The sequence below is a fragment of the Lactuca saligna genome, chromosome 2 (assembly GCF_052625555.1).
Source record: "Lactuca saligna cultivar CGN05327 chromosome 2, ASM5262555v1, whole genome shotgun sequence".
Taxonomy (NCBI): Eukaryota; Viridiplantae; Streptophyta; class Magnoliopsida; order Asterales; family Asteraceae; genus Lactuca; species Lactuca saligna.
Genome location: NC_136418.1, coordinates 37,943,813 through 37,969,373, shown reverse-complemented (window position 1 = coordinate 37,969,373; position 25,561 = coordinate 37,943,813). Strand labels below are relative to the sequence as shown.

At 34.1% G+C, this 25,561-nt stretch overlaps 1 protein-coding gene across 1 annotated transcript; it reads left to right on the top strand.

Annotated features, from left to right (window-relative positions):
- The first annotated feature begins 317 nt into the window (after nt 1-317).
- Nucleotides 318-10,186, top strand: LOC145030872 (glucomannan 4-beta-mannosyltransferase 9-like). The gene is made up of 9 exons (XM_078979313.1): nt 318-906; nt 998-1,096; nt 1,687-1,939; nt 8,594-8,704; nt 8,788-8,924; nt 9,000-9,113; nt 9,181-9,380; nt 9,461-9,655; nt 9,900-10,186. Exons 1-9 carry the CDS (start codon nt 577-579, stop codon nt 10,060-10,062), a joined length of 1,602 nt encoding a protein of 533 aa, XP_078835439.1. The 5' UTR covers nt 318-576; the 3' UTR covers nt 10,063-10,186.
- The last annotated feature ends 15,375 nt before the right edge of the window (nt 10,187-25,561 follow it).

Sequence of the window (25,561 nt, the reverse complement as noted above, 5' to 3'; positions counted from 1 at the left end):
GGTTAAAAGCTAAAGGAGTTAGCGAAAATGACAATTTGTTAAAAGTTTTGAAACCACAAGGACCATCTGTGAGCTTTTTTGAACTTAAGGACTAAACTTGATATTTTCAGAAACCACAGAGATTATTTTTGAAGTTTTGTCATATAAGTATATGTTTCAATGAATTATATATATAAAAAAAAAACTAAAACATATTACCCACAATAACACATAAAAAACCAACATGAATTATTATATTCTGTAATTTGCCTTAAAAACAAAAGACTCCAACCTTTATAAGCACATGATGTATTCCTCTTTTTCTCACAATTCCACCATCACTTTTCCATTGTTGGTAGTTGAGTTCTCTTTTGTTCTCATTAGTGAATCAGAAAGCTACAGCTTCCATTCATCTCTCTTTACCAAATCATCAAAATCCCTTAATTACAACCGTACTTTCTGTTCTCAAACCAAAATTGTGTGGTTTAAAGTCCACATTCTTGTCCATTTTTACCATTTAAACCCAACCCAAAAACAGTAAAAACAGAGCACACTCTGTTTTCACTATATACAAAAAAAAAAAAAAAAACTAAGAAAATGGGGAGGCTTTCGGCAACCATAATTGTACTTGAATCGTTTACAGGTAGTGGAGGTGACATTATTGCGCATATTATCGAGATATGGGGCCAATTCAGAGTGCCAGTTTTGGTGCCATTGTTGACATTATTGTTGTACGTTTCTTTGGGAATGTCAATAATGTTGTTCATTGAAAAGGTTTATATGTCTTCCGTGGTTGGATTCAATTATTTGTTTGGTAGAAAGACAGAAAAATGTTACAAATGGGAAGAATTTAAAAATGATGTTGAATCGGGGAACTCTGTTTATCCTCTTGTTCTTATTCAAGTTCCAATGTTCAATGAACGAGAGGTATGTTTTAATCATTGCTCTGTTTTTGTTTTGTATTTTTCTTTTTAAATTTCGGTTTTTTATTCATTTTTTTTTTTTAATTTGTAAACAGGTTTATCAGCTTTCAATTGGAGCTGCATGTGGGCTTTCATGGCCTTCTGATCGTATTGTAATTCAAGTTCTTGATGATTCAACAGATCCTGTCGTTAAGGTTGATAATTCTATACAAACCCATTTTCCATAACAAGCAAAAAATAATTTTTTTTGTTAATTTGTAGTATGAAGTAGTTGAGGACACAAAAATAAAAAAATAAAATTACGTGGTTTAAAGAGGCACATGCAAAATAAAATCTAATTTTCCTTTTTTTTTTTCTTCTTTTGTTAGTTTGTAGTATGAAATAGAGAAAAACATAAAAATGATAAAAGAAAAATTACGTGTTTTAAAGAGCTACATGCAAAATAAATATAATTTTCAATTTCCTTTTCAAGGACCATCTCAGTGGTCCTGATGTTAGCCATAACGAAATAAAATAATGACTCATTAGCGGTTGTAGAAAACGTGACGTTAATAATTAAAAATAAAAATAAAATGGTGTCTTAATTATGCCCAAGAGGTTATTATAAAAAGTGTTTATAGCTCATTAGCTTGAATGACTACCATGTTTAATAAAAATATAAATTAGTCATAAGTTTATTATTAACAATTGTAATACACGTTTGTTGTTAATATAAAACCATACTTAGATATTGGTTTTTGTTCAACTTAATTATTTTTCGTTATCATTTCAAATATGTGATTAGGACATGGTAGAAGTGGAGTGTCATAAATGGGCAAGCAAAGGTACGAACATACATTACCAAGTAAGGGACAATAGAAAGGGTTACAAAGCAGGTGCACTTAAAGAAGGTCTAAAACATGGTTATGCTAATGAATGCGAGTATGTGGTAATCTTTGATGCTGATTTTCAGCCTGAATCTGACTTTCTTCGGAAAACAATTCCATTTCTTCATCATAACTCTGAAATCGGACTTGTTCAAGCTCGTTGGAAGTTTGGTAAATGTTTCTTGAAACTTGTTGATTTTTTATCTTATTTTTTTCTCATTTACCTACAAAAGGGATAAAATTTTGCATGTATTGGTGATTAGTGATTCTTTTTATTAATACCTTAAGAGTTTAACTCGTAAATTAACGGTTATACAAGGTTTATAAAATTCTTATTGACATAAATTAACACAATTTATATCGATGTTGAAGACAAACAAAAAATAAATTGCAATATCTACTCTAATAAATTAATGTTTTTTTTATCACATGTCATATTCTCATTCAATTTCTCAAATATCATTTTATGGTTATTTTAAATTAATTTTTTCATATGTCATTTTATGAGTTTTTCTGATTTAATAAATTTCACATAATACTTTAATGTAATAATTATAATAAATATAGTAATAAATAAATATTAAATTATTTTAAAAGAGTTATATTTTTATTTCAAAATAACCAAATTAAAACTCATTAGTTTATTTTATTTTATTTATTTAAATTTATAAGATAAAAAATCAATTTTAATGATTTATTAATTTTTTTTTCTTATAAATCCAAAGTTTTTAATTATTTAGACATATAAATTTAATTTTTTTAGTTAACCGACATAATACATGGTTCTTACATCTGGTTAAAAGTAAATAAACGTTTCGATGTTCTGAATTTGGATTCCCATTGATCTTGCGATCATCAATATTTCTATTTTTAAATACTTATGTATGTGTTTTTATATAAACCAAAAAATACATAGCAGTTAGTCTACCTTTTAAATCATGTATGAATACAACCCTAATCGATATAGTATTTACTCAAGTTTAAATTTATTAAACTTTAATATTTACTACTATAAATTTTCTAAAGATATGGAAAACCTTATTTATTTTTAAAAATTTATTTTTAAAAATATGTTTTTTACTTAATCTCGAATACTTATTTTAATATTTCGGATATAAAAAAATAATTTATAGAAAATCTCCTTTGAGAATCTCCTCGGAATCTCCTTCTGATACAGACAGTGAAGAGGAATCCCACCTTTAGTGCCGATTGTATTTATTTTTCCTTGGGTCGTTAGATCTTGCAATGTTTGTTTTTATAAGTAGTTCCCACGTGTTGTATTAACATTAACTATTTAGGAAATTACGATAATAAAAATAAAAATTACATAATACATAGATCTTTATATTATTAGATTTATTTATTATTTAATTTATTTATTTATTTACAACTTTGACGTACAAAAATCTTGTTAGACATCTTGTAGTAATTGTTTGTTTTGTTTTTTCAATAAACTTGGCTAATGTTTTAATTATATTTGTTTTTAAGATATTCCGACTCTTGAAAAAAGAGTTACAAAACCGATCAAACTAAATTTTATATTTGGTTGAATTGGATCAGATATGAATTTAGTTAAACTATTCGGATTTATGTATTTAAAACCAAAATCCAATTTTATTCATTTGATTGGATCAAATCGAACCAAACCTATCCATCTAAACAAACAACTCTTTCATATATCTTAAAGTATCATCCTCAACTCGATGATGTATTAAGGTTATGTAGAGTGGAGCTCGACAAAGTTGAGTCAGCTCAACAAACATCGTACCCTCAACTCGGCATGTCGAGCTCAGTGTAACTCGATATGTTCTACGATGTATATCTTCTCACTAACCTATACATCTGCTTGTCTTCCTCTTCCTCCTCCCCTTCCTCTTCTTATTCATTTTCTTCTATTTCCACTGTTTGGCATCATGTTCCGTAAAATGAGATAAAGGTGGAGAAGGCTGAGATGGAACTCAATTGTATCGACACCACTCCTTTCGACCTAATAAGATCGCAAACATAATCATTTTTAGATATCTAAAGATATGTTTGTATATAATAGAAATTTGTATCTCAGTTAGTATAAATATTCTTTGAGGTATAAGTTTAAGAACATTATCAAGTATTAATGAAATTTCATCTTATTATAATTTTATATTTATATTCGTAGTAATTTATTAATATTATATACAAAAGAAAAGAGAGCAGGGAAAATAAACATTTGATTCAAGCTAAACTAAAGGAATCGATGATTTCTTTATAGCCTCAATAGTCGCATCATAATTCACATAATTGAAACTGAAATTGAGGATCTCTTGGTTGTTACGATGTTACAGTTAACTAATCCCCAATAATCGATCACCGGTTCTTTGATTTTCATAATTCTTCTATTCTCTTTCTAAAATCTCGATTTCGATCATTCTCCAACTTCTCTTGAAGACTCATCTTCACACCTAAAGTGAGGTTTCTTTGATTCGTTTCTCGAGCTTCAACTAAAACTTGTAAGGTTGCAACTTCTTTTTCGTAGATTTTAAATAAATATTTAAATAAATATTATCAAGATGGATATGAACTAAAGGTAAAAAGATATTGATTTCTCTACCTAAAATACATTTCAATAAAAATTAAAAATCAAACATATCAACAACTTTAAATAAACATTATTGAAGTAAATGCGGTTTTATAAGAAGTGCGATAAATAAAAGTTATGTAAAAAATTGCCTAAAAAGAAATATTAATTATTTTCTAAATATTTAAACTTTTCACGGATTAAATAATTTATGATTTTCTTGTCGCTTTTTAAATTTTCATATCAAATACAATGACCTAAAGACTTTGTTAACCAAATGTCGTATCTCCGAGGATATTAGTAGAGTGTTTACCAGCTGTCCTTTAACAATGAGGGTTCTATTTGTTTGTGAAAGATATGAAGTTTTTTCCTCTAAAACAACAAAAAATAAAATGAAGATGATAAATGAAATGAAATACAAGAAATATGATTCGAAATGACAAATCAGCCCTAACGCTATTTGGATTTGCATAGGCAACCCACTCGTAAATCTTTGTCGAAGATTTGTAATATGGGGTCTTGGAACATGCCATTGTGGCATGGACCATTTCATACGCTTGAAGTGATTCCATCAATTTTTTGGAAACCCTTGGTTTTGAATAATATTTTCCATTTTACATTTTTTTTAATAAATAAGAAATCTGGTTATGTTTTTAATAAGTTATTTACTTAAAATTAAATAACCACTAAGTTTAAACCCGTTCCAGAAAGTGAACCATAGAGACAACCATTCATGGTTCATCTTTTAAAAGTACCTAAAAATTTTACAGACTTTATTAATATAATATTAAATATGATTGATTTGAAGATATTATTAATGGTTCTGCATTTCAAAAAGCTGAAAGAAGTATTTTTCTTTAGATATATAGGTTTTTATAATCAAAAATTTTATATTTAAAAGCTAGTATATGTAAATTTTTTTTTCAAGTATTAAGTTAATACAAAAACAGTTGATGAAATTTATGTATTTTAAAGATTGTTTCTCTTTACTTCTCAACCAAAAATATGTTTGAAAAAGCTGTAACTAAGTTCCAAATAGTGATTCCATTAATTATTTTGAAACCATTACTATGATAGAACGGAATATCTAAAGTTTGAAATAAACAAGAATAATATAACATTGTAATACATTGATCATTGTATATCATTGTAGTATTGGTTGGGTAAAAAATAGAATTCATTATTTAAAAATGTTGTTTATTTTTCAATAATTGTAAAATTAAGTAGGGTAAAATTAATAAATTAAAGAAGAAACAATGTTATTTAATAGAATTAAATTTTAACTAAATAAAACATGTATCTACCAAATTTTAGTTAGTTAAAAGTACATGTAATATACTTTACAAATAGTTATAAAAAAATTAAATAATAATAATAATAATAATAATAATAATAATAATAATAATAAAACTTATCTATTATCTATAATAATAAAAAATTATACGAAAACTACTAGATATAATAAAATCTTGAAATATATTATAATATTTTTTATTTATCTAAAAAAAACATAAAAAAAGCATTTATTTATAGGTTAAATAAACAACTAAATAGGTAAAAACTTATTTACAAACTTCTAAATTTTTTATAAGTAGTAATGATAAATTTTCAAAATATAAATATTCATGTCACCTTATAGTATGTATACTTGAGGTGTCCAAAAGATTCTTGTACTCGAGGCCATTGCATTCCTCTCAACATGGATTATTAACATGTGGTCGTGTGTCCGAGGAATAGTGTATTTGAAATGAAATATCTCACGATTTGGTTGGCAACTTAACATTATTTGATCTATATAAAATAGGAAGTGATTATACATAATAAAATTTGTATACAATAACCAAAAAAATTATGCATTAAAATTTTGTAAATACAACATTTTAATACACAAATTATTGTGTATGATTTTTTTTTTTTTTATTGTGTACGGATCAGTTACTAATCCACCAAAAGCTCAATGTCAATAATTCTATAATTTTTATTTTAGGTCGGGAAGAGGAAATAAATTCCTTTCATTTTTATTAAAAAGAAAAATGATCTCCCCTACCGTGTTTAATTATACCATGAATATTTATATAATAATTAAAATATTATTATAAATATTTTTTTAATACAATGTTATAATTATAGTCAATTATTAGTATTATCAACTAAATATTTTTTTTTTTTTATGTATTTTAACATTCTATTTTCATGTATTTTTTATAGCAATATTATATATTCTTTTAGTAAGCATCATATTTTGAAAATTCTATACATTTATTATATTTATACGTTTGTTATTTTTTTTTTATAATACTTTGAATAAAAACTCCCAAATTATATTTGCACTAACTGTTTACATTTGAATGATATTAAATAGATTATTTTAGGAAAAAAAAAAAGCACTAGTAATTAGACACTAGCTAGTAATTAAGAAAAGATTACAAAAAAGGTTTTTAAGGTTTTTCATTTTATATGAATAAGGTCTTTATTATTTTAATATTACAATTTTTTGTCATGTTTCGTTGTGATTTTGGTTCTTTCAAAACTAAAATGATTATCGACATTAAACATACAAACCTAAACATCAGTCATAACGGCTACTAATAGGAAGAATCTACATCCTCTTATGATTGAGGAGGTGAAACACATAATGAGAATGTTTGGAGGCGTAAGGGTTGAGAATTACTACTACCTCAATAATGATTCTTTTTCTAATCTTGAAATCATTTCATACTTTCAACAAGAAAATACTTATATTGATTATAGAAAAGTCCAAATTCAACACACAAACACACCCATCTAGGAAATGTCCTTGAACACACACCACTATAACCCTCTTTTGAACATAATGAAAAATTGAAAACACAAACCGTTTATGAGTTTTTGATTTCTACAAAACATTTGAGTATGTATACATGTTTAAGACCATATTAAAATTCGAATTTGCCAATCTTGAAGATCAATTGATTTATGGAAAAATGATTAACAAAACACTCACATTGATTAATTTTCACATATACTTAAGAACACACGTGATTTTAGAATTCAAACACTAGTGTTTGTGTTCTTGATCAAGAAAGTAGAGAATGGAAGAGACTTTTAGGATTATAGAAACACCTTCATGTGTCATCATGTACGTATCGGACGATGTACATGGTGGCTCAGGTGGTGGCCATCTACATCAACTCCACACTAGAGAGTGAACATGCTTTCAGTGAAGGTCTAAAGAAATGTGATTTTAGATTTTTTATGATATCGTATAAAAAAAGAGGATAGGGAGGGTGGGGGTGGAAATATATTTTATATTTTAATATTATTAAATTTTTAATAAATATTAAAGAAATTAAAACAAATAGCTGTTAAGAATAAAATGGTCATGTTAATTTCGTCAATAACCAAATCCACAACAAAAGCTAATAGAAATGATGAAATTTGCAATTTTGAAACAATTAGGACCCTAACACAAACCATAAACCGGTTTTAAAAATTTGCCACTAGTTAAAAGTTGATATAAAAAAAAACTCTGTATATTAGACAAATCAAGTAGATGATCATCATTTGTTATATTTATCCCTAAAAACAATATCAACCTTATTATATGATATATTATGATATGTCAAGAAAAACATAAGTTACAAATAACAGATACCCAAATTCATTTTCATATATACCTTATTATAACATTCTATTACTAATAACAATACGAACTTATATATTTCATGAGTCATAAATTCATACTGTATATATATTTGTTATTTTTATTTCCATACATTTGCATTTCAAATATTTTATCACTTTCAGTTCCTTAATTTTCAAATTCCTATAATGATGTTAAGAATTATGAAGACTTATTATTTCTAAAGTCCACTAAACATTTTGATTAGTAACTATATATTTTGTCTAGGGTTCGTTTGGTGGAAACACTAGTGATAACGTTAAACTTTAACATGTGATCACTAGATGGATGCAAGAGTTTGTAACTAACTATTCCGTTCGTTCATTATTCGTATGAACAAAATCTTTTGAAGGTTCTTTTTTTCCTTAATTAACATGCTGTAATATGGTTAACATCTTCTAACATATAGTTAATTTTTTTTTAATTAACGTGTTGTAATATATAGTTATACTTCAGAACATTAACGACAAAAGAAAAATTAATTACCCTTGGATAGAAAAATATAACGGTTAAAGTTTTATAGCTTACGCAAGTCATAATAGATAAAAGAAAGTAATACAAATAATACTCCATAAACTAACATGTTTATGGTGTGATGATATTAATGCAGCAAACTCAGATGAATGCTTAATGACAAGGATGCAAGAGATGTCACTTAACTACCACTTCAAAGTTGAACAAGAATTTGGTTCATCTACTCATGCATTCTTTGGCTTCAATGGTAATCAAAATGGTATTTTAGGGTTTTAAATCACCATCTTTGTATAGTTATAAAACCATGTGTGAACTTCTATATTTTTGTAGGGACTGCTGGAGTTTGGCGAATGGCTGCGATTAATGAGGCTGGGGGATGGAAGGATCGTACCACAGTGGAAGATATGGATCTAGCAGTTAGAGCTAGTCTTAAAGGTTGGAAGTTCTTGTACCTTGGTTCAATAAAGGTAAAGAAAGATCCAACATCTAATAAAATTTCTTCATAAAAATAACCTCACTTGACATCGTTATGTTTTATATAGGTCAAGAACGAATTGCCAAGTGTATTCAAAGCCTATCGATTCCAACAACATCGATGGTCTTGTGGTCCAGCAAACCTTTTCAGGAAAATGATTTATGAGATCATGATGAATAAGGTAAGATCATTATATCGTTTTCCTTAAGTTTCAAGACTCTATATGAATCTTTTACTTTTTAATCTAGAAAGTTGCATTGTGGAAAAAGCTACATGTGATATACAGTTTCTTCTTTGTAAGAAAGATTGTAGCTCATATTGGTACGTTCATGTTATATTGTGTTGTAATCCCTGCAAGTGTGTGGATACCAGAAGTCGAGGTTCCAATATGGGCTACTGTTTACATCCCTACAGTTATCACCATTCTCAATGCTGTGGCAACTCCAAGGTTTTTGTTATCTAATTCATAGTCTCTTTGCTAGGAAATAAAAGTTTGTTCTTACTCTCATTTTCATTTTCACTTTGTAGGTCATTTTATTTGGTTGTATTTTGGGTTGTCTTTGAGAATGTAATGGCCCTCCATAGAACTAAGGCTACATTTATTGGGCTTTTTGAGACTCAAAGAGTAAACGAATGGGTTGTTACTGAAAAACATGGAGATGCTTCCAAGGCTAAAAGTGCAATCACACACCAACGAAGACTTGGATTGAAACTAAGCGATAGGTACAGATTCTTAAGAACATTATACTTAATATAGACAATTAAAGTAAAGAAGATTATATGTGTTAAAATCCAAGAGTGTATGATTTTGTTCCGACTCGAAAGGAGGCTAAGGAAGAGAGAAAAACTATATCTATGAGACAATTATTTACTTAAACTAAGTTATAACAAAATCTCTAAAGATTACCATACTTATATAAATATACATAAATATCTGACAAAATATATATTTTAAATATTCATATAGGTTTCTTGTGCTAGAGTTTTGCATGGGCATTATTCTATTCATCTCCGGTTGCTATGATCTTGCATATGGAAAGTATTACTACTACATTTACTTGTATCTACAAGCTATAGCTTTTGTTGTAACGGGTTTGGGTTATGTTGGCACCCACATTCCCAACTCTTAAATAATGTTCTATATCAACTTGTTCGATCAACTATCATTCTATCTTTGTGCCTAAATCCTTATGTAATTTTCTACACCATTCAATGTTGTTTGAGAAAAATAAAACTTTCTTTTACTTTGTACAATTGTTACCTTTGCATGTAAACAAATGATAGTTCCCCACACAAAAAAGTACACAAGGACAACAAAAATACGCAAATGTTGAGCGTGGCTTCATAAATGATTATAAGGTAGATATGTTAATTTGTAATTATAGGATTATTGGATTATATAGATTGTGTTTTGAATATTTTATTCATGTTTCATTGTATATGTAATCTTTTTTGTTATAAGTAATTATGTAAATTAAAGGTTGCTTATAATTTTGGTTCATATAAGTATATCTTTACCTTAATATGTAACAGTCTAGAAATCCAAATAAAATTTTCATTTTTAAAGAAGAAATTTCATTCATAATTTGTTTTAAAAGAAATCCATTGCATCAAGTCATGACAAAAGATTAGAGTGTCCATAACAATGAATGCGAAACATGTTGGAGAATGAATGTTGTGCTATTAAGCCGGACCCTTCCCCTTATTACCGGAAGTACTTGAAAACATCCAAATAAAATGTAAACAAAAGCTTATTGAGTTTCCCAATATAACATATACAAACCATATAAATGCGCCCAACCCTAGGGTTCATCCCAACCCAAAACAAGTATGGGCCCCGCCCTGGGGTTTATCTCAACCTGATATGTCATACTGTGCCCCACCCTGGGGTATACTTCAACCCAATCACAACAAGTAACGTACAACAACTAGCATAGCGCACAAATGGATATTGGGCCCACCTTGGTGCCTTAGACCTGTTGTCATAGTGAGAAGACTCACCTCAGACTACTGATAAAAATACTACCTGGCTATTGGTCCAGAAATCTCACACTACAGATACACAAGTTATTCTAATTAGAATTAAATCACAAATCCAAGACCTATGCCTAAAAACCTAAGTCTAATCTCCTTCAATAAGGCCCGAAAGTCTTTTCTTCCTTAATGGACCTACCATCTAAGGTCCAAAACAATAATGGGCCACAAGGCCAAAAGGCACAACCATGTAACCTATGGTCCACTAATAAATTCCAAGTCCCTATTATTGTAATAGGTCCATGCCCAAGGTTAATTATGGCCCAAATGGCTCAAAAGACCAACGGAAGCCCAAAGTCCATAGGAAGTGCATGCCCAATGTACATCATCGGTATGCTTAGCTTACTAAGCTCTTGGGCAGTATGTGCGTCGTACAAACTAGTACGTTCAGCGTACAAGCTGATTATGCACAAAAGCTAAAAAGTGCTTAATCTGTGAAGACACTTCGTCCAAATCCAGATCATGGTCATTTCTAAGGTCGGTGTCACAACTAGCAATTTAGTCAGGAAGTTCTCTGATCATGTAAACATCATCTATGAAAATACTTGTAGCTCTAACTTGATATTACGCACTATATTCATTCTATGACAATACAATTAATCAAGATTTACAATTGAAATTCAAAACTCTATGCAAAACATTTCTGAAAAGTCAATTGGGGGTTGAAATACCTAAAAATCCTGGTTCAAGTTCTATATAGACTAGGATTTTCTTATTGGGCCTAATGGACCAATAAGCATTCAATTCGACTGTATTGGGCTTAGAAACCCTATTTGGATTCTAAATGAACCCAATTCATAAATCTATAACATTTCGAATCATTTGGCCCTAGAATGATTCATATAAACCCTAATTGGCCTTAATGAGCCATAAACTCCATCTTTGTACTCAAATGGGTCGTGGACCATCCTAAGGGACCAATGGGCCAAAAAATAAAATTAGGCCTTTGAAATTCAATCAAAGCCAAGGATTCGAGCCCAAAGCTAATTCAACTTCATTCATTGAGCCTATTCTCGGCCCAAGGGGTTTATAAAAAAAAAATTGCATGGAGTTAAATGGTGCCACTCAAGTTTACACTGTGGTTCTCCATGCTAATTAACCACTATACAAAATAAGAGTTCACATACACTTAAGCACCCATCTTATCATCACCTCCTCCCCCCCTCTCTCTTTATTACCTTAGGCCGAGAGGCAAGCCACACACACACACACACACACAATATCAAACCCTCTCTAATACACTTTCAAGAACACTTCTCCCCTTCCATCAAGAATTTTCAAGACTTAGAGTGTTCCTAAGAGTTTTTTCGTCAAAAACAACTTCAAGATACATTCTTGTGGTAAGAACTTGTAAACTTGAGTTGATATAATCCACATTTAGCTAACTCACTCATTATAAACACCTACTCTCATGATTTTCTTCCTAGCACTTATCTAAGTTTGAAAGTCCACTCAAGGAGCTGGCTAGAGCCTAAAATCACATCATATTCTTCCATTTCTTCTTCAAAACAAAAACATGAAAGCAAAGGTGAGTTCATACCCCCTTGTTTTCGGTTTTTACATGTTTTTAGGGGGGGATACAAGTGTTTATGTGTAGATCTATATATTTATGCATGTTATGTATGAATTTCTTGGTTTATGTTGTGTTTGTATGATAAAGCTCGATGGATCCTTAAATCTTTAACAGAAATATGTGAGATTCAGAAACTAAAACACTCTAGTCACCATACTACAAAGTTAAAAGTGTTATACATGCCTAAGTTGTGAAAAACAAAATACAAATCTTGTATAAGGGTCATTTTTGACAAATAAACAAAAGATTGGGACAAAAGTGACACCTACGGTTTTATAAGGACCAAAAGGGTCACATTCACTTAAAAATTAGTTTTTATAACAATCATATTTTCCAAAGGGCCAAAAGTGTAAAATTTTGCATTATGGGCCTTAATGTGGACCTTACGACTTTTTGGGTCCAAATTGCAAAAATAACAATCTTTATGGATCAAAATGTATGAAATAAAAACTTGAGCGAAAAATGGAAACCCACGAGATTAGGGGTTGAAAATGACATATATTTCAAGATTTGGGCCAAAAATGTTAATTTTATAAAATCCGGGCCGGAAATGTCATTTTATTAATATAAGGGCTAAAAATGTAATTTTCAAAAATGGGCCGAAAATGTCAATATATGTATTTTTGGGCCAAATTCGTAAATTACTAAACATTTGGGGTGAAAATACAAATTTTTATAAATTAATGGGAAAAAATATTATTTTTAATTAAAATAGACCAAAAATGACATTTTATGTAAAAATAAGCCTTTAAATGTTCAATTTAGTTCTTAAGGGACCTAAAGTGAAATTATTCTTAAACACGAGTTCAAATTATAGAATTTTAACATAACAAACTAAAAATATAATTATAACAAAACACTGGATTCTTTTATAACATTATGGATAAATTTTCCGACTAAGTGAGCTATACTATAACAAATGAACGAAATACAACAGCGGTACAAATATTGGGCCTAATACTTCCTATACATGCTTATTGGGCCTTCTTAATCTGTTTGCATGTCTAATGGGCCCAATATATTTATTTCATGTCTATTGGGCCTTAGTGACCCAATTACATGCTCAATGGGCCTAAATTAGTTTTACATGTTATTAGGCCTTAGTGGCCCATTCACATGCTAATTTAGCCCGAAGAGATTCATCATATGCATAATGGGCTTCAACGTGTCCATTTGCATACTATCAACCCTAGAAATAACCAACATGTCTAATGGGCCACAACTGTCCCTTTTCATGTTTGTTGGCCCGTGTCTTTTCACATTCAGGTATCATCAGGTATTTGTAAATCAAAATACATTTAACATTAAACATATTCATGTGACAATCATTGGGATCTAGTGAGAATTGTTGGCTGACACCATTGAGTGTTTGGCCATAGCTTGTAGTTATAATCAGAGTCTCCTGGAGGGAGAGCGAGAGTTTGTGTATAGATCTATACATGGGTGACTCCCCCACACCTGAGCTGTTCGCTATAGTTAGACTAGGGCCAGTCTAGGGTGACAAAATCTTGATCAAAACCGGTGTTTGGAAAATTGCCAAGACAGACGAATTAGTCATTATCATGCATGGTTATAATGACTCACGTAGAGATCTATTACCATCGATACAATATGGGAATCAAAGTGCTTAAATCATGATAATATGAAAACAATTTATGCTATAATACGTGTTGGGTGCAAAGTTCTTCATGTATGACTTTGTAGATGGTTTGACTTTTGTAGACCCAATTGCATGTGGTGCATTAGCCTTATGACTAATGAGTATTAGAGAGTGAGAGAGAGAGACATGTAAACACCTCTATATAAGATGGGTTCATACCACTTGTAGAGGTGCGCTTGAGAGATGCAGTCATAGTGATTAGTGAGTGACATATTTACGAAGGTCTAGATTAGATTCCTTTTTGTACTCATTTACTATGATCGAATATATCTTTTAGCACCCAAATCACCATGTTCATTGTGCAAACTTTAATTTTGCATGCCAAACCATGTTCTTATTTCACTACAATTGGTATCAGAGCGGGTCTTTAAGATCAAGGTGATTTTTGAAGAACGATTCTCGGTTTGGCAACTTTTGTCATAATTGAAGCATTTTTGGCGAGTCTCTCTCTATGATCTCTCTTAATTTCATCGAATCGTGCGTTGCGTTTTTGACTTTTGATCGTTTGACTCATTGGATCAAATTTTTCTTGAAAAACCCCATTGATGATCCAATAATTTATTTTTAAGATCAAATTCAATCTAAAACAAAAATCAAGGATCAGTTACTGTTCATGTCCAAGTTTTGAAGCCCAAAATTAATATTCTTTTACTATTCATCATTTCATTGAGCCCAAAAATCAAAACTCGATTACTGGTCAAGATCCGTTCCAAGCCCACTTTCTTAATATAGTCAATCTGATTTATCAAAATCTAATCCATCAGATTCTTTCTAATCGTGATATGTGTTGATGTTCTTCATGAAATTCAACTGTTCAATTGTTTTTTCTTTGAATTTGAATAAATTCGTGCATATGAATTTCATGTATCTTTTGATTACCGAGAACAATAACTTGATTTTCACATTTGAATCACATATCGTGTTCTTCATCTGATCAATTTGATCTTTAGATTCTCTTATTCATGTAAATCCAATCGATTTCTTGATCTTGTATGTTCGAATCTTATTTTTGATCATCGATTTGAAGATTTTATGAAATTTGGTTGAAGGGTTGATAAAGAATATTCAAGAACAGATGAATAATCATGTCAAACTAAAAAGTCAACATCCGTGATCTTTGATGTTGAACATTTAATGCTTGGGTTAATTGATTTCAAAGTTAGTTGTTGGATGATTTTGTTATGATCGATGTTGATGATTGATGAATTGAATGGATAATTGACTTTCGAAAGTCAAAGAACTTTTGAGGATGAACAACTATTGCGTTGATTTCGTTCTTGATTGAGGTTAAAAATTAGAAGGTTTGGTAATGGTGAATGGATTCAAACACTATTGAAAGTCAATTATGTGAATAGACTTAACAAAATCGATTTTGATGTCCAGGGTTGAAGGAAACAGCGAAGAGCGAAGCTTGAGTCGATTTGTGCTCAACAGGAATCAGGTTTGCTGGTTAGGGTATGATTGTGAACCAAATTGTTTTTGTGTTGGTTTGTTGATTGATGATGTATAAAACTGAAGAACGAAGGGTTTGATGTGCGAAGGATCAATGTGCTAAGAAGTTGATTTTAGATTGAAGAAGTTCGATCGATGTATACTGTGTGAATCCAAAGCATATTGCGACTTTGAAATCGAAATTGGTTGATTAGGTAATTTGATTTTGACAGTCGAAGGGTTTATTTGGGTTGTTTTGAATTTGAACGAAGGGGTTATTGAGTTTTTATTAATGAAGGGAGTGGGTTAACGAAGGACAAATGGTCCCTGCATTGTAGATGATTTAGTGGAAATTCATACGAAGGGGATAAAGTGGTGTTTGTTTGAACGAAGGGGTGTTTTGGATTTGTATGAAGGGTATATTGAGAAATTCATACGAATGGTATAAAAAGTTTCGAAAATGGTCCTCAAAGTTTTGAAAGTTAGACAAAATTTCAAAACCTTCGTATGATTTGAACAAATGACAATGTTTCGATTTCGACCCGTGAACCTTCGAATATTTGACACTTCAAAAATTAATTGAAGTTTCGAATGTTTGACATTTTTCACCCAATTTCGAAAATTATTTGAAGCTTCGTATGTTTGGGGGTATGCTTCGTATGATTTGAGCACAAAAAGTAGAATTGTCGAAAATAGTCCCTGATATTTCGAATGTTTGGCAGTTCGTACCGAAATTCGATAAAGGACTGTTTTTGCTGAAAATTGAAGAAAGTGCATTTCAAGTCCCTGCAGTTTGTGCAAATTGATGCTTTCTACCCAACTTTCGAAAAGGGGGAGAGTTTTGCATATTTTGCTATTTTGGGCGCAATGGGTCACTGCAGAATTTTGAAATTGACAATTTCTACCCATTTTTGAGAAATTTTTTCAAAGGCGATCCGTGCACGAAGCTAAAAATTGAATATTTTTTGGATTTTTCGGATTGAAGCACAAAGTTTATGCGAAATGTTAAGGGAGAGTTTTGACACGAAAAATTCCAAATAAAGGACGTTCTTTTTCCTTGAAGGTTTTATAATCAAATTTCGATTATAAAAAGGGGAAGAAATTTATATGGAAATTCAAACTTGAATTTTTCATATTACATGGATTTGAAGACCGAAGTGATCTTGAAGTTGTGAAGATTATAAAATGATGCATTTGGAAGTTCAGAAATGATTTATTTTCGAAATGGGTTTGGAATTATTGAAGATATTTGGGGTGTGTTTTTATGCTCAACTTTAGGGTGATTGTAACAACCCGTCACTTCAGGTTATCAAAGATCGAGTCTTGTAACCTCTTTGAAAAAATCGATTAGAATATCATCGAAAAATGAAGTATTCAAAAGCTCTGTTTGGAGTACGCTATGTAGTAAATATCTTCTTGAGGTTTCCAAACATATAAATAACATAAAAATCCGAGTTATAACGAAGAAGTTATGACCATTCTAAGTTTTCCGACAAAAACCGGCGATACGAAGTTACGTAAAAACGCAAAGTTTCAATAAAACACTTTTTGACCTTAGGTGTCTAAATGAAAGTAATAGATATCATTAAACTACAAACGTGCATAAAAAGAACGCTCAAATCGGACGTCGTATGAAAAAGTTATGAATTTTTAAGGAAATTCCTTAATCACGTCATTTTAATAAATAAATAATAAAAATAATTTCGGAATTTGCCGACGGAATCTAAACGAAAGTTGTAGATCTTAGTCTCATCTATGCGTGGATATAAAGAACGTCGAAAACGGAGTTCGTATGAAGGAGATATGAATTTTTGAAGTTTGATAAATAATTAATATATATTTTTATTGAAAACTTCGGTATTATCCGAAGTCTGAGTTACGCAAGTACGCCCTGCGTACACGAGTATGCCCAACGTACTCAAGGCCTTGGCCTCGGATCGTCCACGTCACCCCTATGCGACCCTACCCCCCCCCCCCCCCCCCCCCCGTCCCATCCGAAGTCCGAGGCAGTCGAGGACTCGGTCATGCGTGACATACGTGTACGCCCCGCGTACCGAGGCGGTTCCAGCCTCCTATAAAAGGGATGCGAGGGTTCTCGGAAAAATTGCTCATTCTCTCTCACTTTTCTTGTGTTTTGCCTCGTTTTCCGTGCTCGCACTACCCCGAAGCCCTGGTCATTTTGTGCAAGTCCCGAAGGTCGATTTTACTCCCGAGAAAATCCGCTTTTTCAAGCCAAAGTTCCGCTCGAATTTCGTCACACCTTCTTCAAACTATCAAGTGAGTTCATACCCCTTTCAAACACATTTTAAATACATTTTAAATGATTTTATACTCTTTTAGGGGGGAATACAAGTAAACATACGGTTATTATCGTGTATTTTATAAAGTTTCACTTCACTTGTTTTATCGAATAAATCACTTGGAATTCATTACTACTATGGAAAACTCTTGTTATACTTTGCGTGCATTAGACTTATACAAAGTATATAGTGATTTCAAAGTACCTTTTTGTCGCTAAGTCGTTTTTATACATTCTAAAAACTTATGATTTATGCTTTGTCAAACATTGTGAAAAAGGATAAACTTTGCATACAAAACTATCACTTTAATACAGACTTAGTTGAGAATCCATGAGACGTGTATATCTTCAAATACTACTTTCTTATTAGAAAGTAATGCAGCAAGTTCTGTCTATACCCAAAGGCTCCCATTAGGAGAACGTGTCAAATGTGTATAGATCTATACGGGAAGTCATGATCCCGCGCCCTGACTGTGAGCTACAGTCCATCCTTTGGGGTGACAGTTGTCATAACGCTGCGACGCCTGAAGAACATTGCTAGAGTCATATTATGTTTAGTATGGTTATAAAACTCATCGGATACACAATTATTATAGTACTTCTGATTGATGAACGAGTAGTTATTAAAACTATTCTTTATCTAACAAACGGAAATCCTCTGATAGATTTATTATATAGATCTATGTTTAAAAGCATGTGACTTGCTTCCAATCTTTATTCTTGAACATTAAACAACTATTAGGAAAATAAGGGATTTTCTTGGTTCAACTACCTATATTTTTCAAACATGAATACTCTCATGCATTTCATACTTTTATAAGAAAATAAGGGATTTTCTTGGAAAACATACACCCATTTTGGAATGGCATTCAATTTTTCTAAACCACTTACGAACTCACCAACTTAATTGTTGACACTTTCTCTTTGAAATAACTTGTATTCTCAGGGAACCGCTAATCAGGTTTGGAAATCAACTTTTGGGATTGACGCGCTGGCGTTAATTACTTCTTTTGAAAGATGTTTATGTATTTATCTTTTGAACATGTAATGAATACAATTATGTAAACATTTTTAAAACCTTTATATATGTATGGTGGTGTGTACTTTCCTTTTTATGAACTGTTATGATACTGAATATGACGTCCTCCGCCCCCGAATGTTTCTGCCGTTCTGGTTTGGGGGTGTGACAGATTGGTATCAGAGCTTTGTTTATAGGGAATTAGGTATATCAAAACCATTTCCTTTTGGTATACAACTATAAACTCAACTAGGAAAAAACACTCTGAGAAGTGTCATACTTTTGAAATTAAATTTATTTAGTTTTTAGGTAAGCATGCACTCATTTCATACTAATAACAATTCATATCGAATAAATTTAGAAGTATTATAAATAAGTTGTGCAGTGCAGGTACGCCTTAGGACATGTAATCGGAACTGGGAAGAATATAGCCTGATCAACTATATTTGTCCGAGAGACGATTAACGTATGCCAAGGAGTGTCTGCAGTGGACAATAATTTTAAAACTTACCAAAAGCGCATCATTACATAATACTAAGGGAGTTTTTGTGTTGTCATCAACCATTAAACTTAAGAGTAAGTTTCATGTGCTTTAGCTTATAGTCAATTCTTAACCCTATTCTCGTACAGACTCAATGGCGGGATTCCATCACCCCAATGACCCCTACTACCCCAACTAAGGTAATGGAGGATGGATCGAAGAAGATCCTGAAGAAGACGAAGAGCCTACATAGTTGGAGGAAGGAGATGACTCTGGCACAGATTCGGAGCCAGAAATTATCAATCCACCAATCCCACAACCTCCCATCCACGTGAGGAACTTCCAAGGACCCACTCCTGTGTGGGGAAGTCACCTCCACCATTGGAGCCAACAACAAAGCTTACACCCTCCCTACGGCATGTGCCCAGACTTCTATGATGTCAGAGGCGGGGGATCAGCAGACCGAGCACTTCCGGTCATGGTTGGCAAACTCGCCAACCAGTGATATCAATCCGGAGTGCAAGCCAACCGAATCCGAGAGGTCAATGTGGAAGTACAAATCCACACGGCCGATATCAACCGCCTAGAGATGTTGCAGAACGACATCCACCTTCGCGCCGAAGCATTCCAAGCACAAGCAAATGCAGCCTTCGCAGAATTGAGGGAACAACAAGCTGCGTTTGATAGGCGCCTCATGGAGTCAAAGCAGTCCAACACAGAGTCAAGCTCCAAGAGCAAACCACGCCGCAAGTAGTAGTTGCCCGACTCTCAGTTTTTGTTATAAATTAGGACTTCGGATAAAAGTATTATTTTTTTTTTTTTAAATTTTTTGTATCGGAGACCTTTAGAAAGGTCAAAAACTTTTGTCTAGATCCCGATGTAACACAACTATATGTTTAATATATATAAGGGCATATCCCTTTCTTGTTTTAATTATGTGTAGTTCGTTCAATTCATAAGTACATCTATTCAAACTTTATTTTCAAGCTCAAAACCCTGTGTTGGTCAAACCCAATTTCGTAAACTATTAAAAGTTAACTCAATATCATTCAACTCTGAACTACCAAAACTTATAAATCTTTCATTTTCTTTTGGCAGCGCGATGCCTCCTCGTCCAAACCTAAGGCCCAGACCGGGCACGACACCACCACCACCTCCACCACCAACGTATGATCCAGCCATGGTCCAGGCTGCTATCACAGCAGCAGTAACTGCAACCCTCTCGCAAATAAACTCCAACAGAAATAGAGGGGCAGGTAGCAGCACGAATCATTCAAATCATGGCACTGGTTGTGGTCAAGTAAGAGAATGTACTTACAAGGAGTTCTCTAACGCTAAGCCAAAAACTTTTAATGGAATTGGAGGATTCATTGTGCTAATGCAATGGTTTGAAAAGATCGAAACACGTTTCGAGATCTGCTCATGCCAAGAAACAAGCAAGGTTAAATTCGCTGCTTGCACCTTCATAGATCGAGCCCTCACTTGGTGGAAAAGCCATGTAAATTTGGTGACGCTCACTGTCGCCAACGCCATGAGTTGGGAGGATCTGAAGGTTCTACTACTGGAAGAATACTGCCCAAGGGGCGAAGTGCAAAAGCTTGAGCAGGAGCTCTGGAATCTGAAAATGACTGGGTCTGACCTAGTCACCTACACAGCTAGGTTCAACGACCTCGCTGCATTGTGCCCTACCATGGTCAACCCAGAATCCAAAAAGGTTGAAAGGTACATTTGGGGGTTGTCACCCTAGATTCAAGGGCATGTCCTAGCTTCCAACCCTATTACCTACAACAGCGCTAAACGCCTGGCTCAACAACTCATCGACCATGGAGTAAAACAGGGTACCATTGCAGCAACCACAAATCCATCTAAGGAGGCTCAGGGCCAGATTAGGCCTTGGAACAAGAGGATGGGACAAACCCTCCAGGAGAACCCCAAGAAACAACAAGTAGTAGTGACCCATGCTATGACTGTACCTGCCAACCCTGCCCCCACAAGCTCATATAATGGGAAACTTCCTAAGTGCAACCAATGCAAATTCCACCACCACGGTCCTTGCCATGATCTTCAATGCACCAGGTGCAATAAGAAGGGACATACAACCCGCTATTGCAAAGAGCCAACCCAACCATCCGCCCCCACTGCTAATACCGGAGTAAGCCGTGCTTGCTTTGAGTGCGGAGACACGAGGCACTACCGCAGGGACTGCCCAAAGGCAAACAACCGGAATACCGGCAGAAGGGGCCGAGTTTTCGCAATGGGACAAAATGAAGCCATTGCGGACCCTACTTTTGTTACGGGTACGTTTCTTCTCGATAACTCGTATGCATGCATTTTGTTTGATAGTGGAGCGGAAAGGAGTTTTGTGAATCACGAATTTAAAGGCCTGCTAAAATCAACACCACAATCATTAAGTGAACCATTCATAGTAGAAATGGCCAACGGGAAAACCGAAGGCACTAAGGAGATATACTTAAACTGCACCCTAACTTTAAATGATAATTCCTTTTCAAACAGCCTAATGCCAGTCTCGATTAAGAGTTTCGATGTCATCGTTGGCATGGATTGGCTGAGTTCTCATCATGCAGACATTTTATGTTACGATAAGGCCGTTCGCCTTAATCTGCCAACCGGCGAAACTTTCATTGTCTTGGGCGACAAACCTAGTACCAATCTTCGTATCATCTCAAGTATCCAAGCTCAGAAATGCCTACGCAAGGAGTGTCACGCGTTTTTGGCACATGTTGTAGATGTGAAACGCAAAGTCCAGGACGTCAAGAATGTGCCCGACGTATGCGATTTTCCCGACGTTTTTCCCGAGGACCTTCCGGGAATACCTCCCGCGAGACTAGTCGAGTTCAGAATCGATCTGGTTCCCGGAGCTACCCCAGTAGCCAAAGCACCCTATCGATTAGCCCCGACAGAGATGCAAGAGCTATCCAACCAACTGAATGAGCTACTTGGAAAAGGATTCATTAGGCCAAGCTTCTCGCCATGGGGAGCACCCGTGTTATTCGTGAAAAAGAAGGATGGATCATTCAGGATGTGCATCGACTACCGAGAACTCAATAAACTTACCATCAAGAACCGATACCCCTACCCCGAATCGATGACTTATTCAACCAACTCCAAGGAGCCAACTACTTCTCCAAGATCGATCTGAGGTTGGGATATCACCAGCTGCGAGTCCTGGAGAGTGATGTTCCCAAGACGGCCTTCCGAACGAGATACGGACGTTACGAGTTCGTAGTGATGCCGGTCGGACTAACTAATGCCCCGGCCGTATTCATGGATCTAATGAATCGGGTATGTCGTCCATTCTTGGATAAATTTGTGATAGTATTCATAGACGACATACTCATTTATTCAAAGAATAAAGAAGAGCATAGTCAACATCTGAGGCAAGTCTTAGAGACGTTACGGACTGAGAGACTGTATGCAAAATTCTAAAAATGTGAGTTTTGGATTAGAAAGGTGGACTTCCTCAGTCACGTGGTCAGAAAGGAAGGAATCTACGTGGATCCATCAAAAATCAAGGCTATCAAAAACTGGTCTGCACCAACTACACCAACAAAAATTCGCCAATTTCTAGGTCTTGCTGGTTATTATCGAAGGTTCATTCAGAATTTCTCCAGCATCGTAAAGCCTCTTACCGCTTTAACCCAGAAAGGTGTGGCCTACAACTGGGGAGAAAAGCAAGATACTGCATTTCAGACTTTGAAACAGGCCCTTTGCAGTGCACCCATCCTTTCTCTTCCAGAGGGGACCGAAGATTTTGTGGTGTATTGCGACGCTTCGAAGCAAGGATTGGGCTGTGTGCTAATGCAGAGGGGAAAGGTTATTGCATATGCCTCACGACAACTGAAAACGCATGAGGTCAACTACACCAATCATGACTTAGAACTTGGGGCAGTGGTCTTCACTCTTAAAATCTGGAGACACTACCTATATGGTACCAAGTGCACTATCTATACAGACGACAAGAGCCTCCAACACATCTTCGACCAGAAATAGTTAAACATGAGACAGCGACGTTGGGTCGAATTGCTCAACAACTACGACTGTGAGATTCGCTATCATCCGGGAAAGGCAAACGTCGTGGCAGATGCCCTTAGTCGTAAGGAGTACTCTGGCCGAAGAGTGAAGTCATTAGCCATGTCGATCCATTCGCACCTGTCAGCACAAGCCAAGGAAGCTCAAATAGAGGCCTTGAAACCTGAAAATGTGACAGGTGAGACCCTTAGGGGAATGGACAAGAACTTAGAAATCAAGAGTGACGAAGCACGCTACCTCATGAACCGAATATGGACACCCAAGTTTGGTGGATTCAGAGAGGTAGTTATGAGCGAGGCACACAAGACTCCATACTCCGTACACCCCGGGTCAGACAAGATGTATCAAGATCTCAAGCAACTCTACTGGTGGCCAAACATGAAAGCGGAGATCGCTACCTATGTGAGCAAGTGTTTGACTTGCGCCAAGATAAAAATAGAACACCAGAAACCCTCAGAGCTACTCCAAAAACCTGAAATACCTGAGTGGAAATGGGAGCAGATTTCCATGGACTTCATAACGAAACTGCCCAAAACTCAGGGTGGCCAAGATACTATTTGGGTAATCGTCGATAGATTAACCAAGTCCGCTCATTTGTTACCGATCAAGGAAAATGATAAAATGGAAAAGCTATTGAGAATCTACATCCGAGAGATCGTAAGACTCCATGGAGTGCCAATGTCTATCATCTTGGACAAAGATAGCAGATTCACTTCCAGATTCTGGAAATCATTGCAAAAATCCATGGGAACAAGATTGGACATGAGTACAGCCTATCACCCCCAAACTGACGGACAGAGTGAGAGGACGATCCAAACCTTGGAAGATATATTGCGAGCATGTGTAATCGAATTTGGTAAGGCATGGGATGTTCACTTACCTTTGGTCGAGTTCTCTTATAACAATAGTTATCATACTAGTATCAAGACTGCTCCATTTGAAGCCCTTTACGACCGTAAGTGCAGATCACCTCTGTGCTGGACGGAAGTGGGCGACACACAATTAGCAAAAGGTCTAGTCCCTAATAGCACCCTCACTGGTCCGGAGATCATCAGAGAAACTACTGAAAAGATCGTGCAAATACGAGAACGACTGAAATCCTCAAGGGATAGGCAAAAGACATAAACCCTTGGAATTTCATATTGGCGATCGTGTACTACTGAAGGTCTCACCATGGAAGGGCATGATACGCTTTGGAAAACGTGGGAAGCTAAATCCTAGGTACATTGGACCCTTCGAAATCATTTCAAGAGTTGGTCCAGTGGCCTACAAAATTCCGACTTCCAATCAAGCTTAACAAAGTACATCCAGTATTCCACGTATCGAACCTGAAGAAGTGTTTGTCCGACGAAACACTTGTAATTCCACTCGATGAAATCGAGCTAAATGAAAATCTTAACTTTGTGGAAGAACCCATCGAGATCATGGATAGGGAAGTTAAACGTACTAAACAGAGCCGCATTCTAATAGTAAAGGTCCGATGGAATGCTAAGAGGGGACCTGAGTTCACGTGGGAACGAGAAGATCAAATGCAACAGAAGTATCCACACCTCTTCCTCAGCCCCTAAAACTTTTCTTTTGTATTAAAATGTCGGGACGAATTTCCCTCTAACGGGGGGATGATGTAACAACCCGTCATTTCAAGTCATCAAAGATCGAGTCTTGTAACCTCTTTGAAAAAAGGGATTAGAATATCATCGAAAAATGAAGTATTCAAAAGCTCTGTTTGGAGTATGCTATGTAGTAAATATCATCTTAAGGTTTCCAAACATATAAATAACACAAAAATCCGAGTTATAACGAAGAAGTTATGACCATTCTAAGTTTTCCGACAAAAACCGGCGATACGAAGTTACGTAAAAACGCAAAGTTTCAATAAAACACTTTTTGACCTTAGGTGTGTAAATGAAAGTCATAGATATCGTTAAACTACAAACGTGCATAAAAAGAACGCTCAAATCGGACATTGTATGAAAAAGTTATGAATTTTTAAAGAAATTCCATAATCACATCATTTTAATAAATAAATAATAAAAATAATTTCGGAATTTGCCGATGAAATCTAAACGAAAGTTGTAGATCT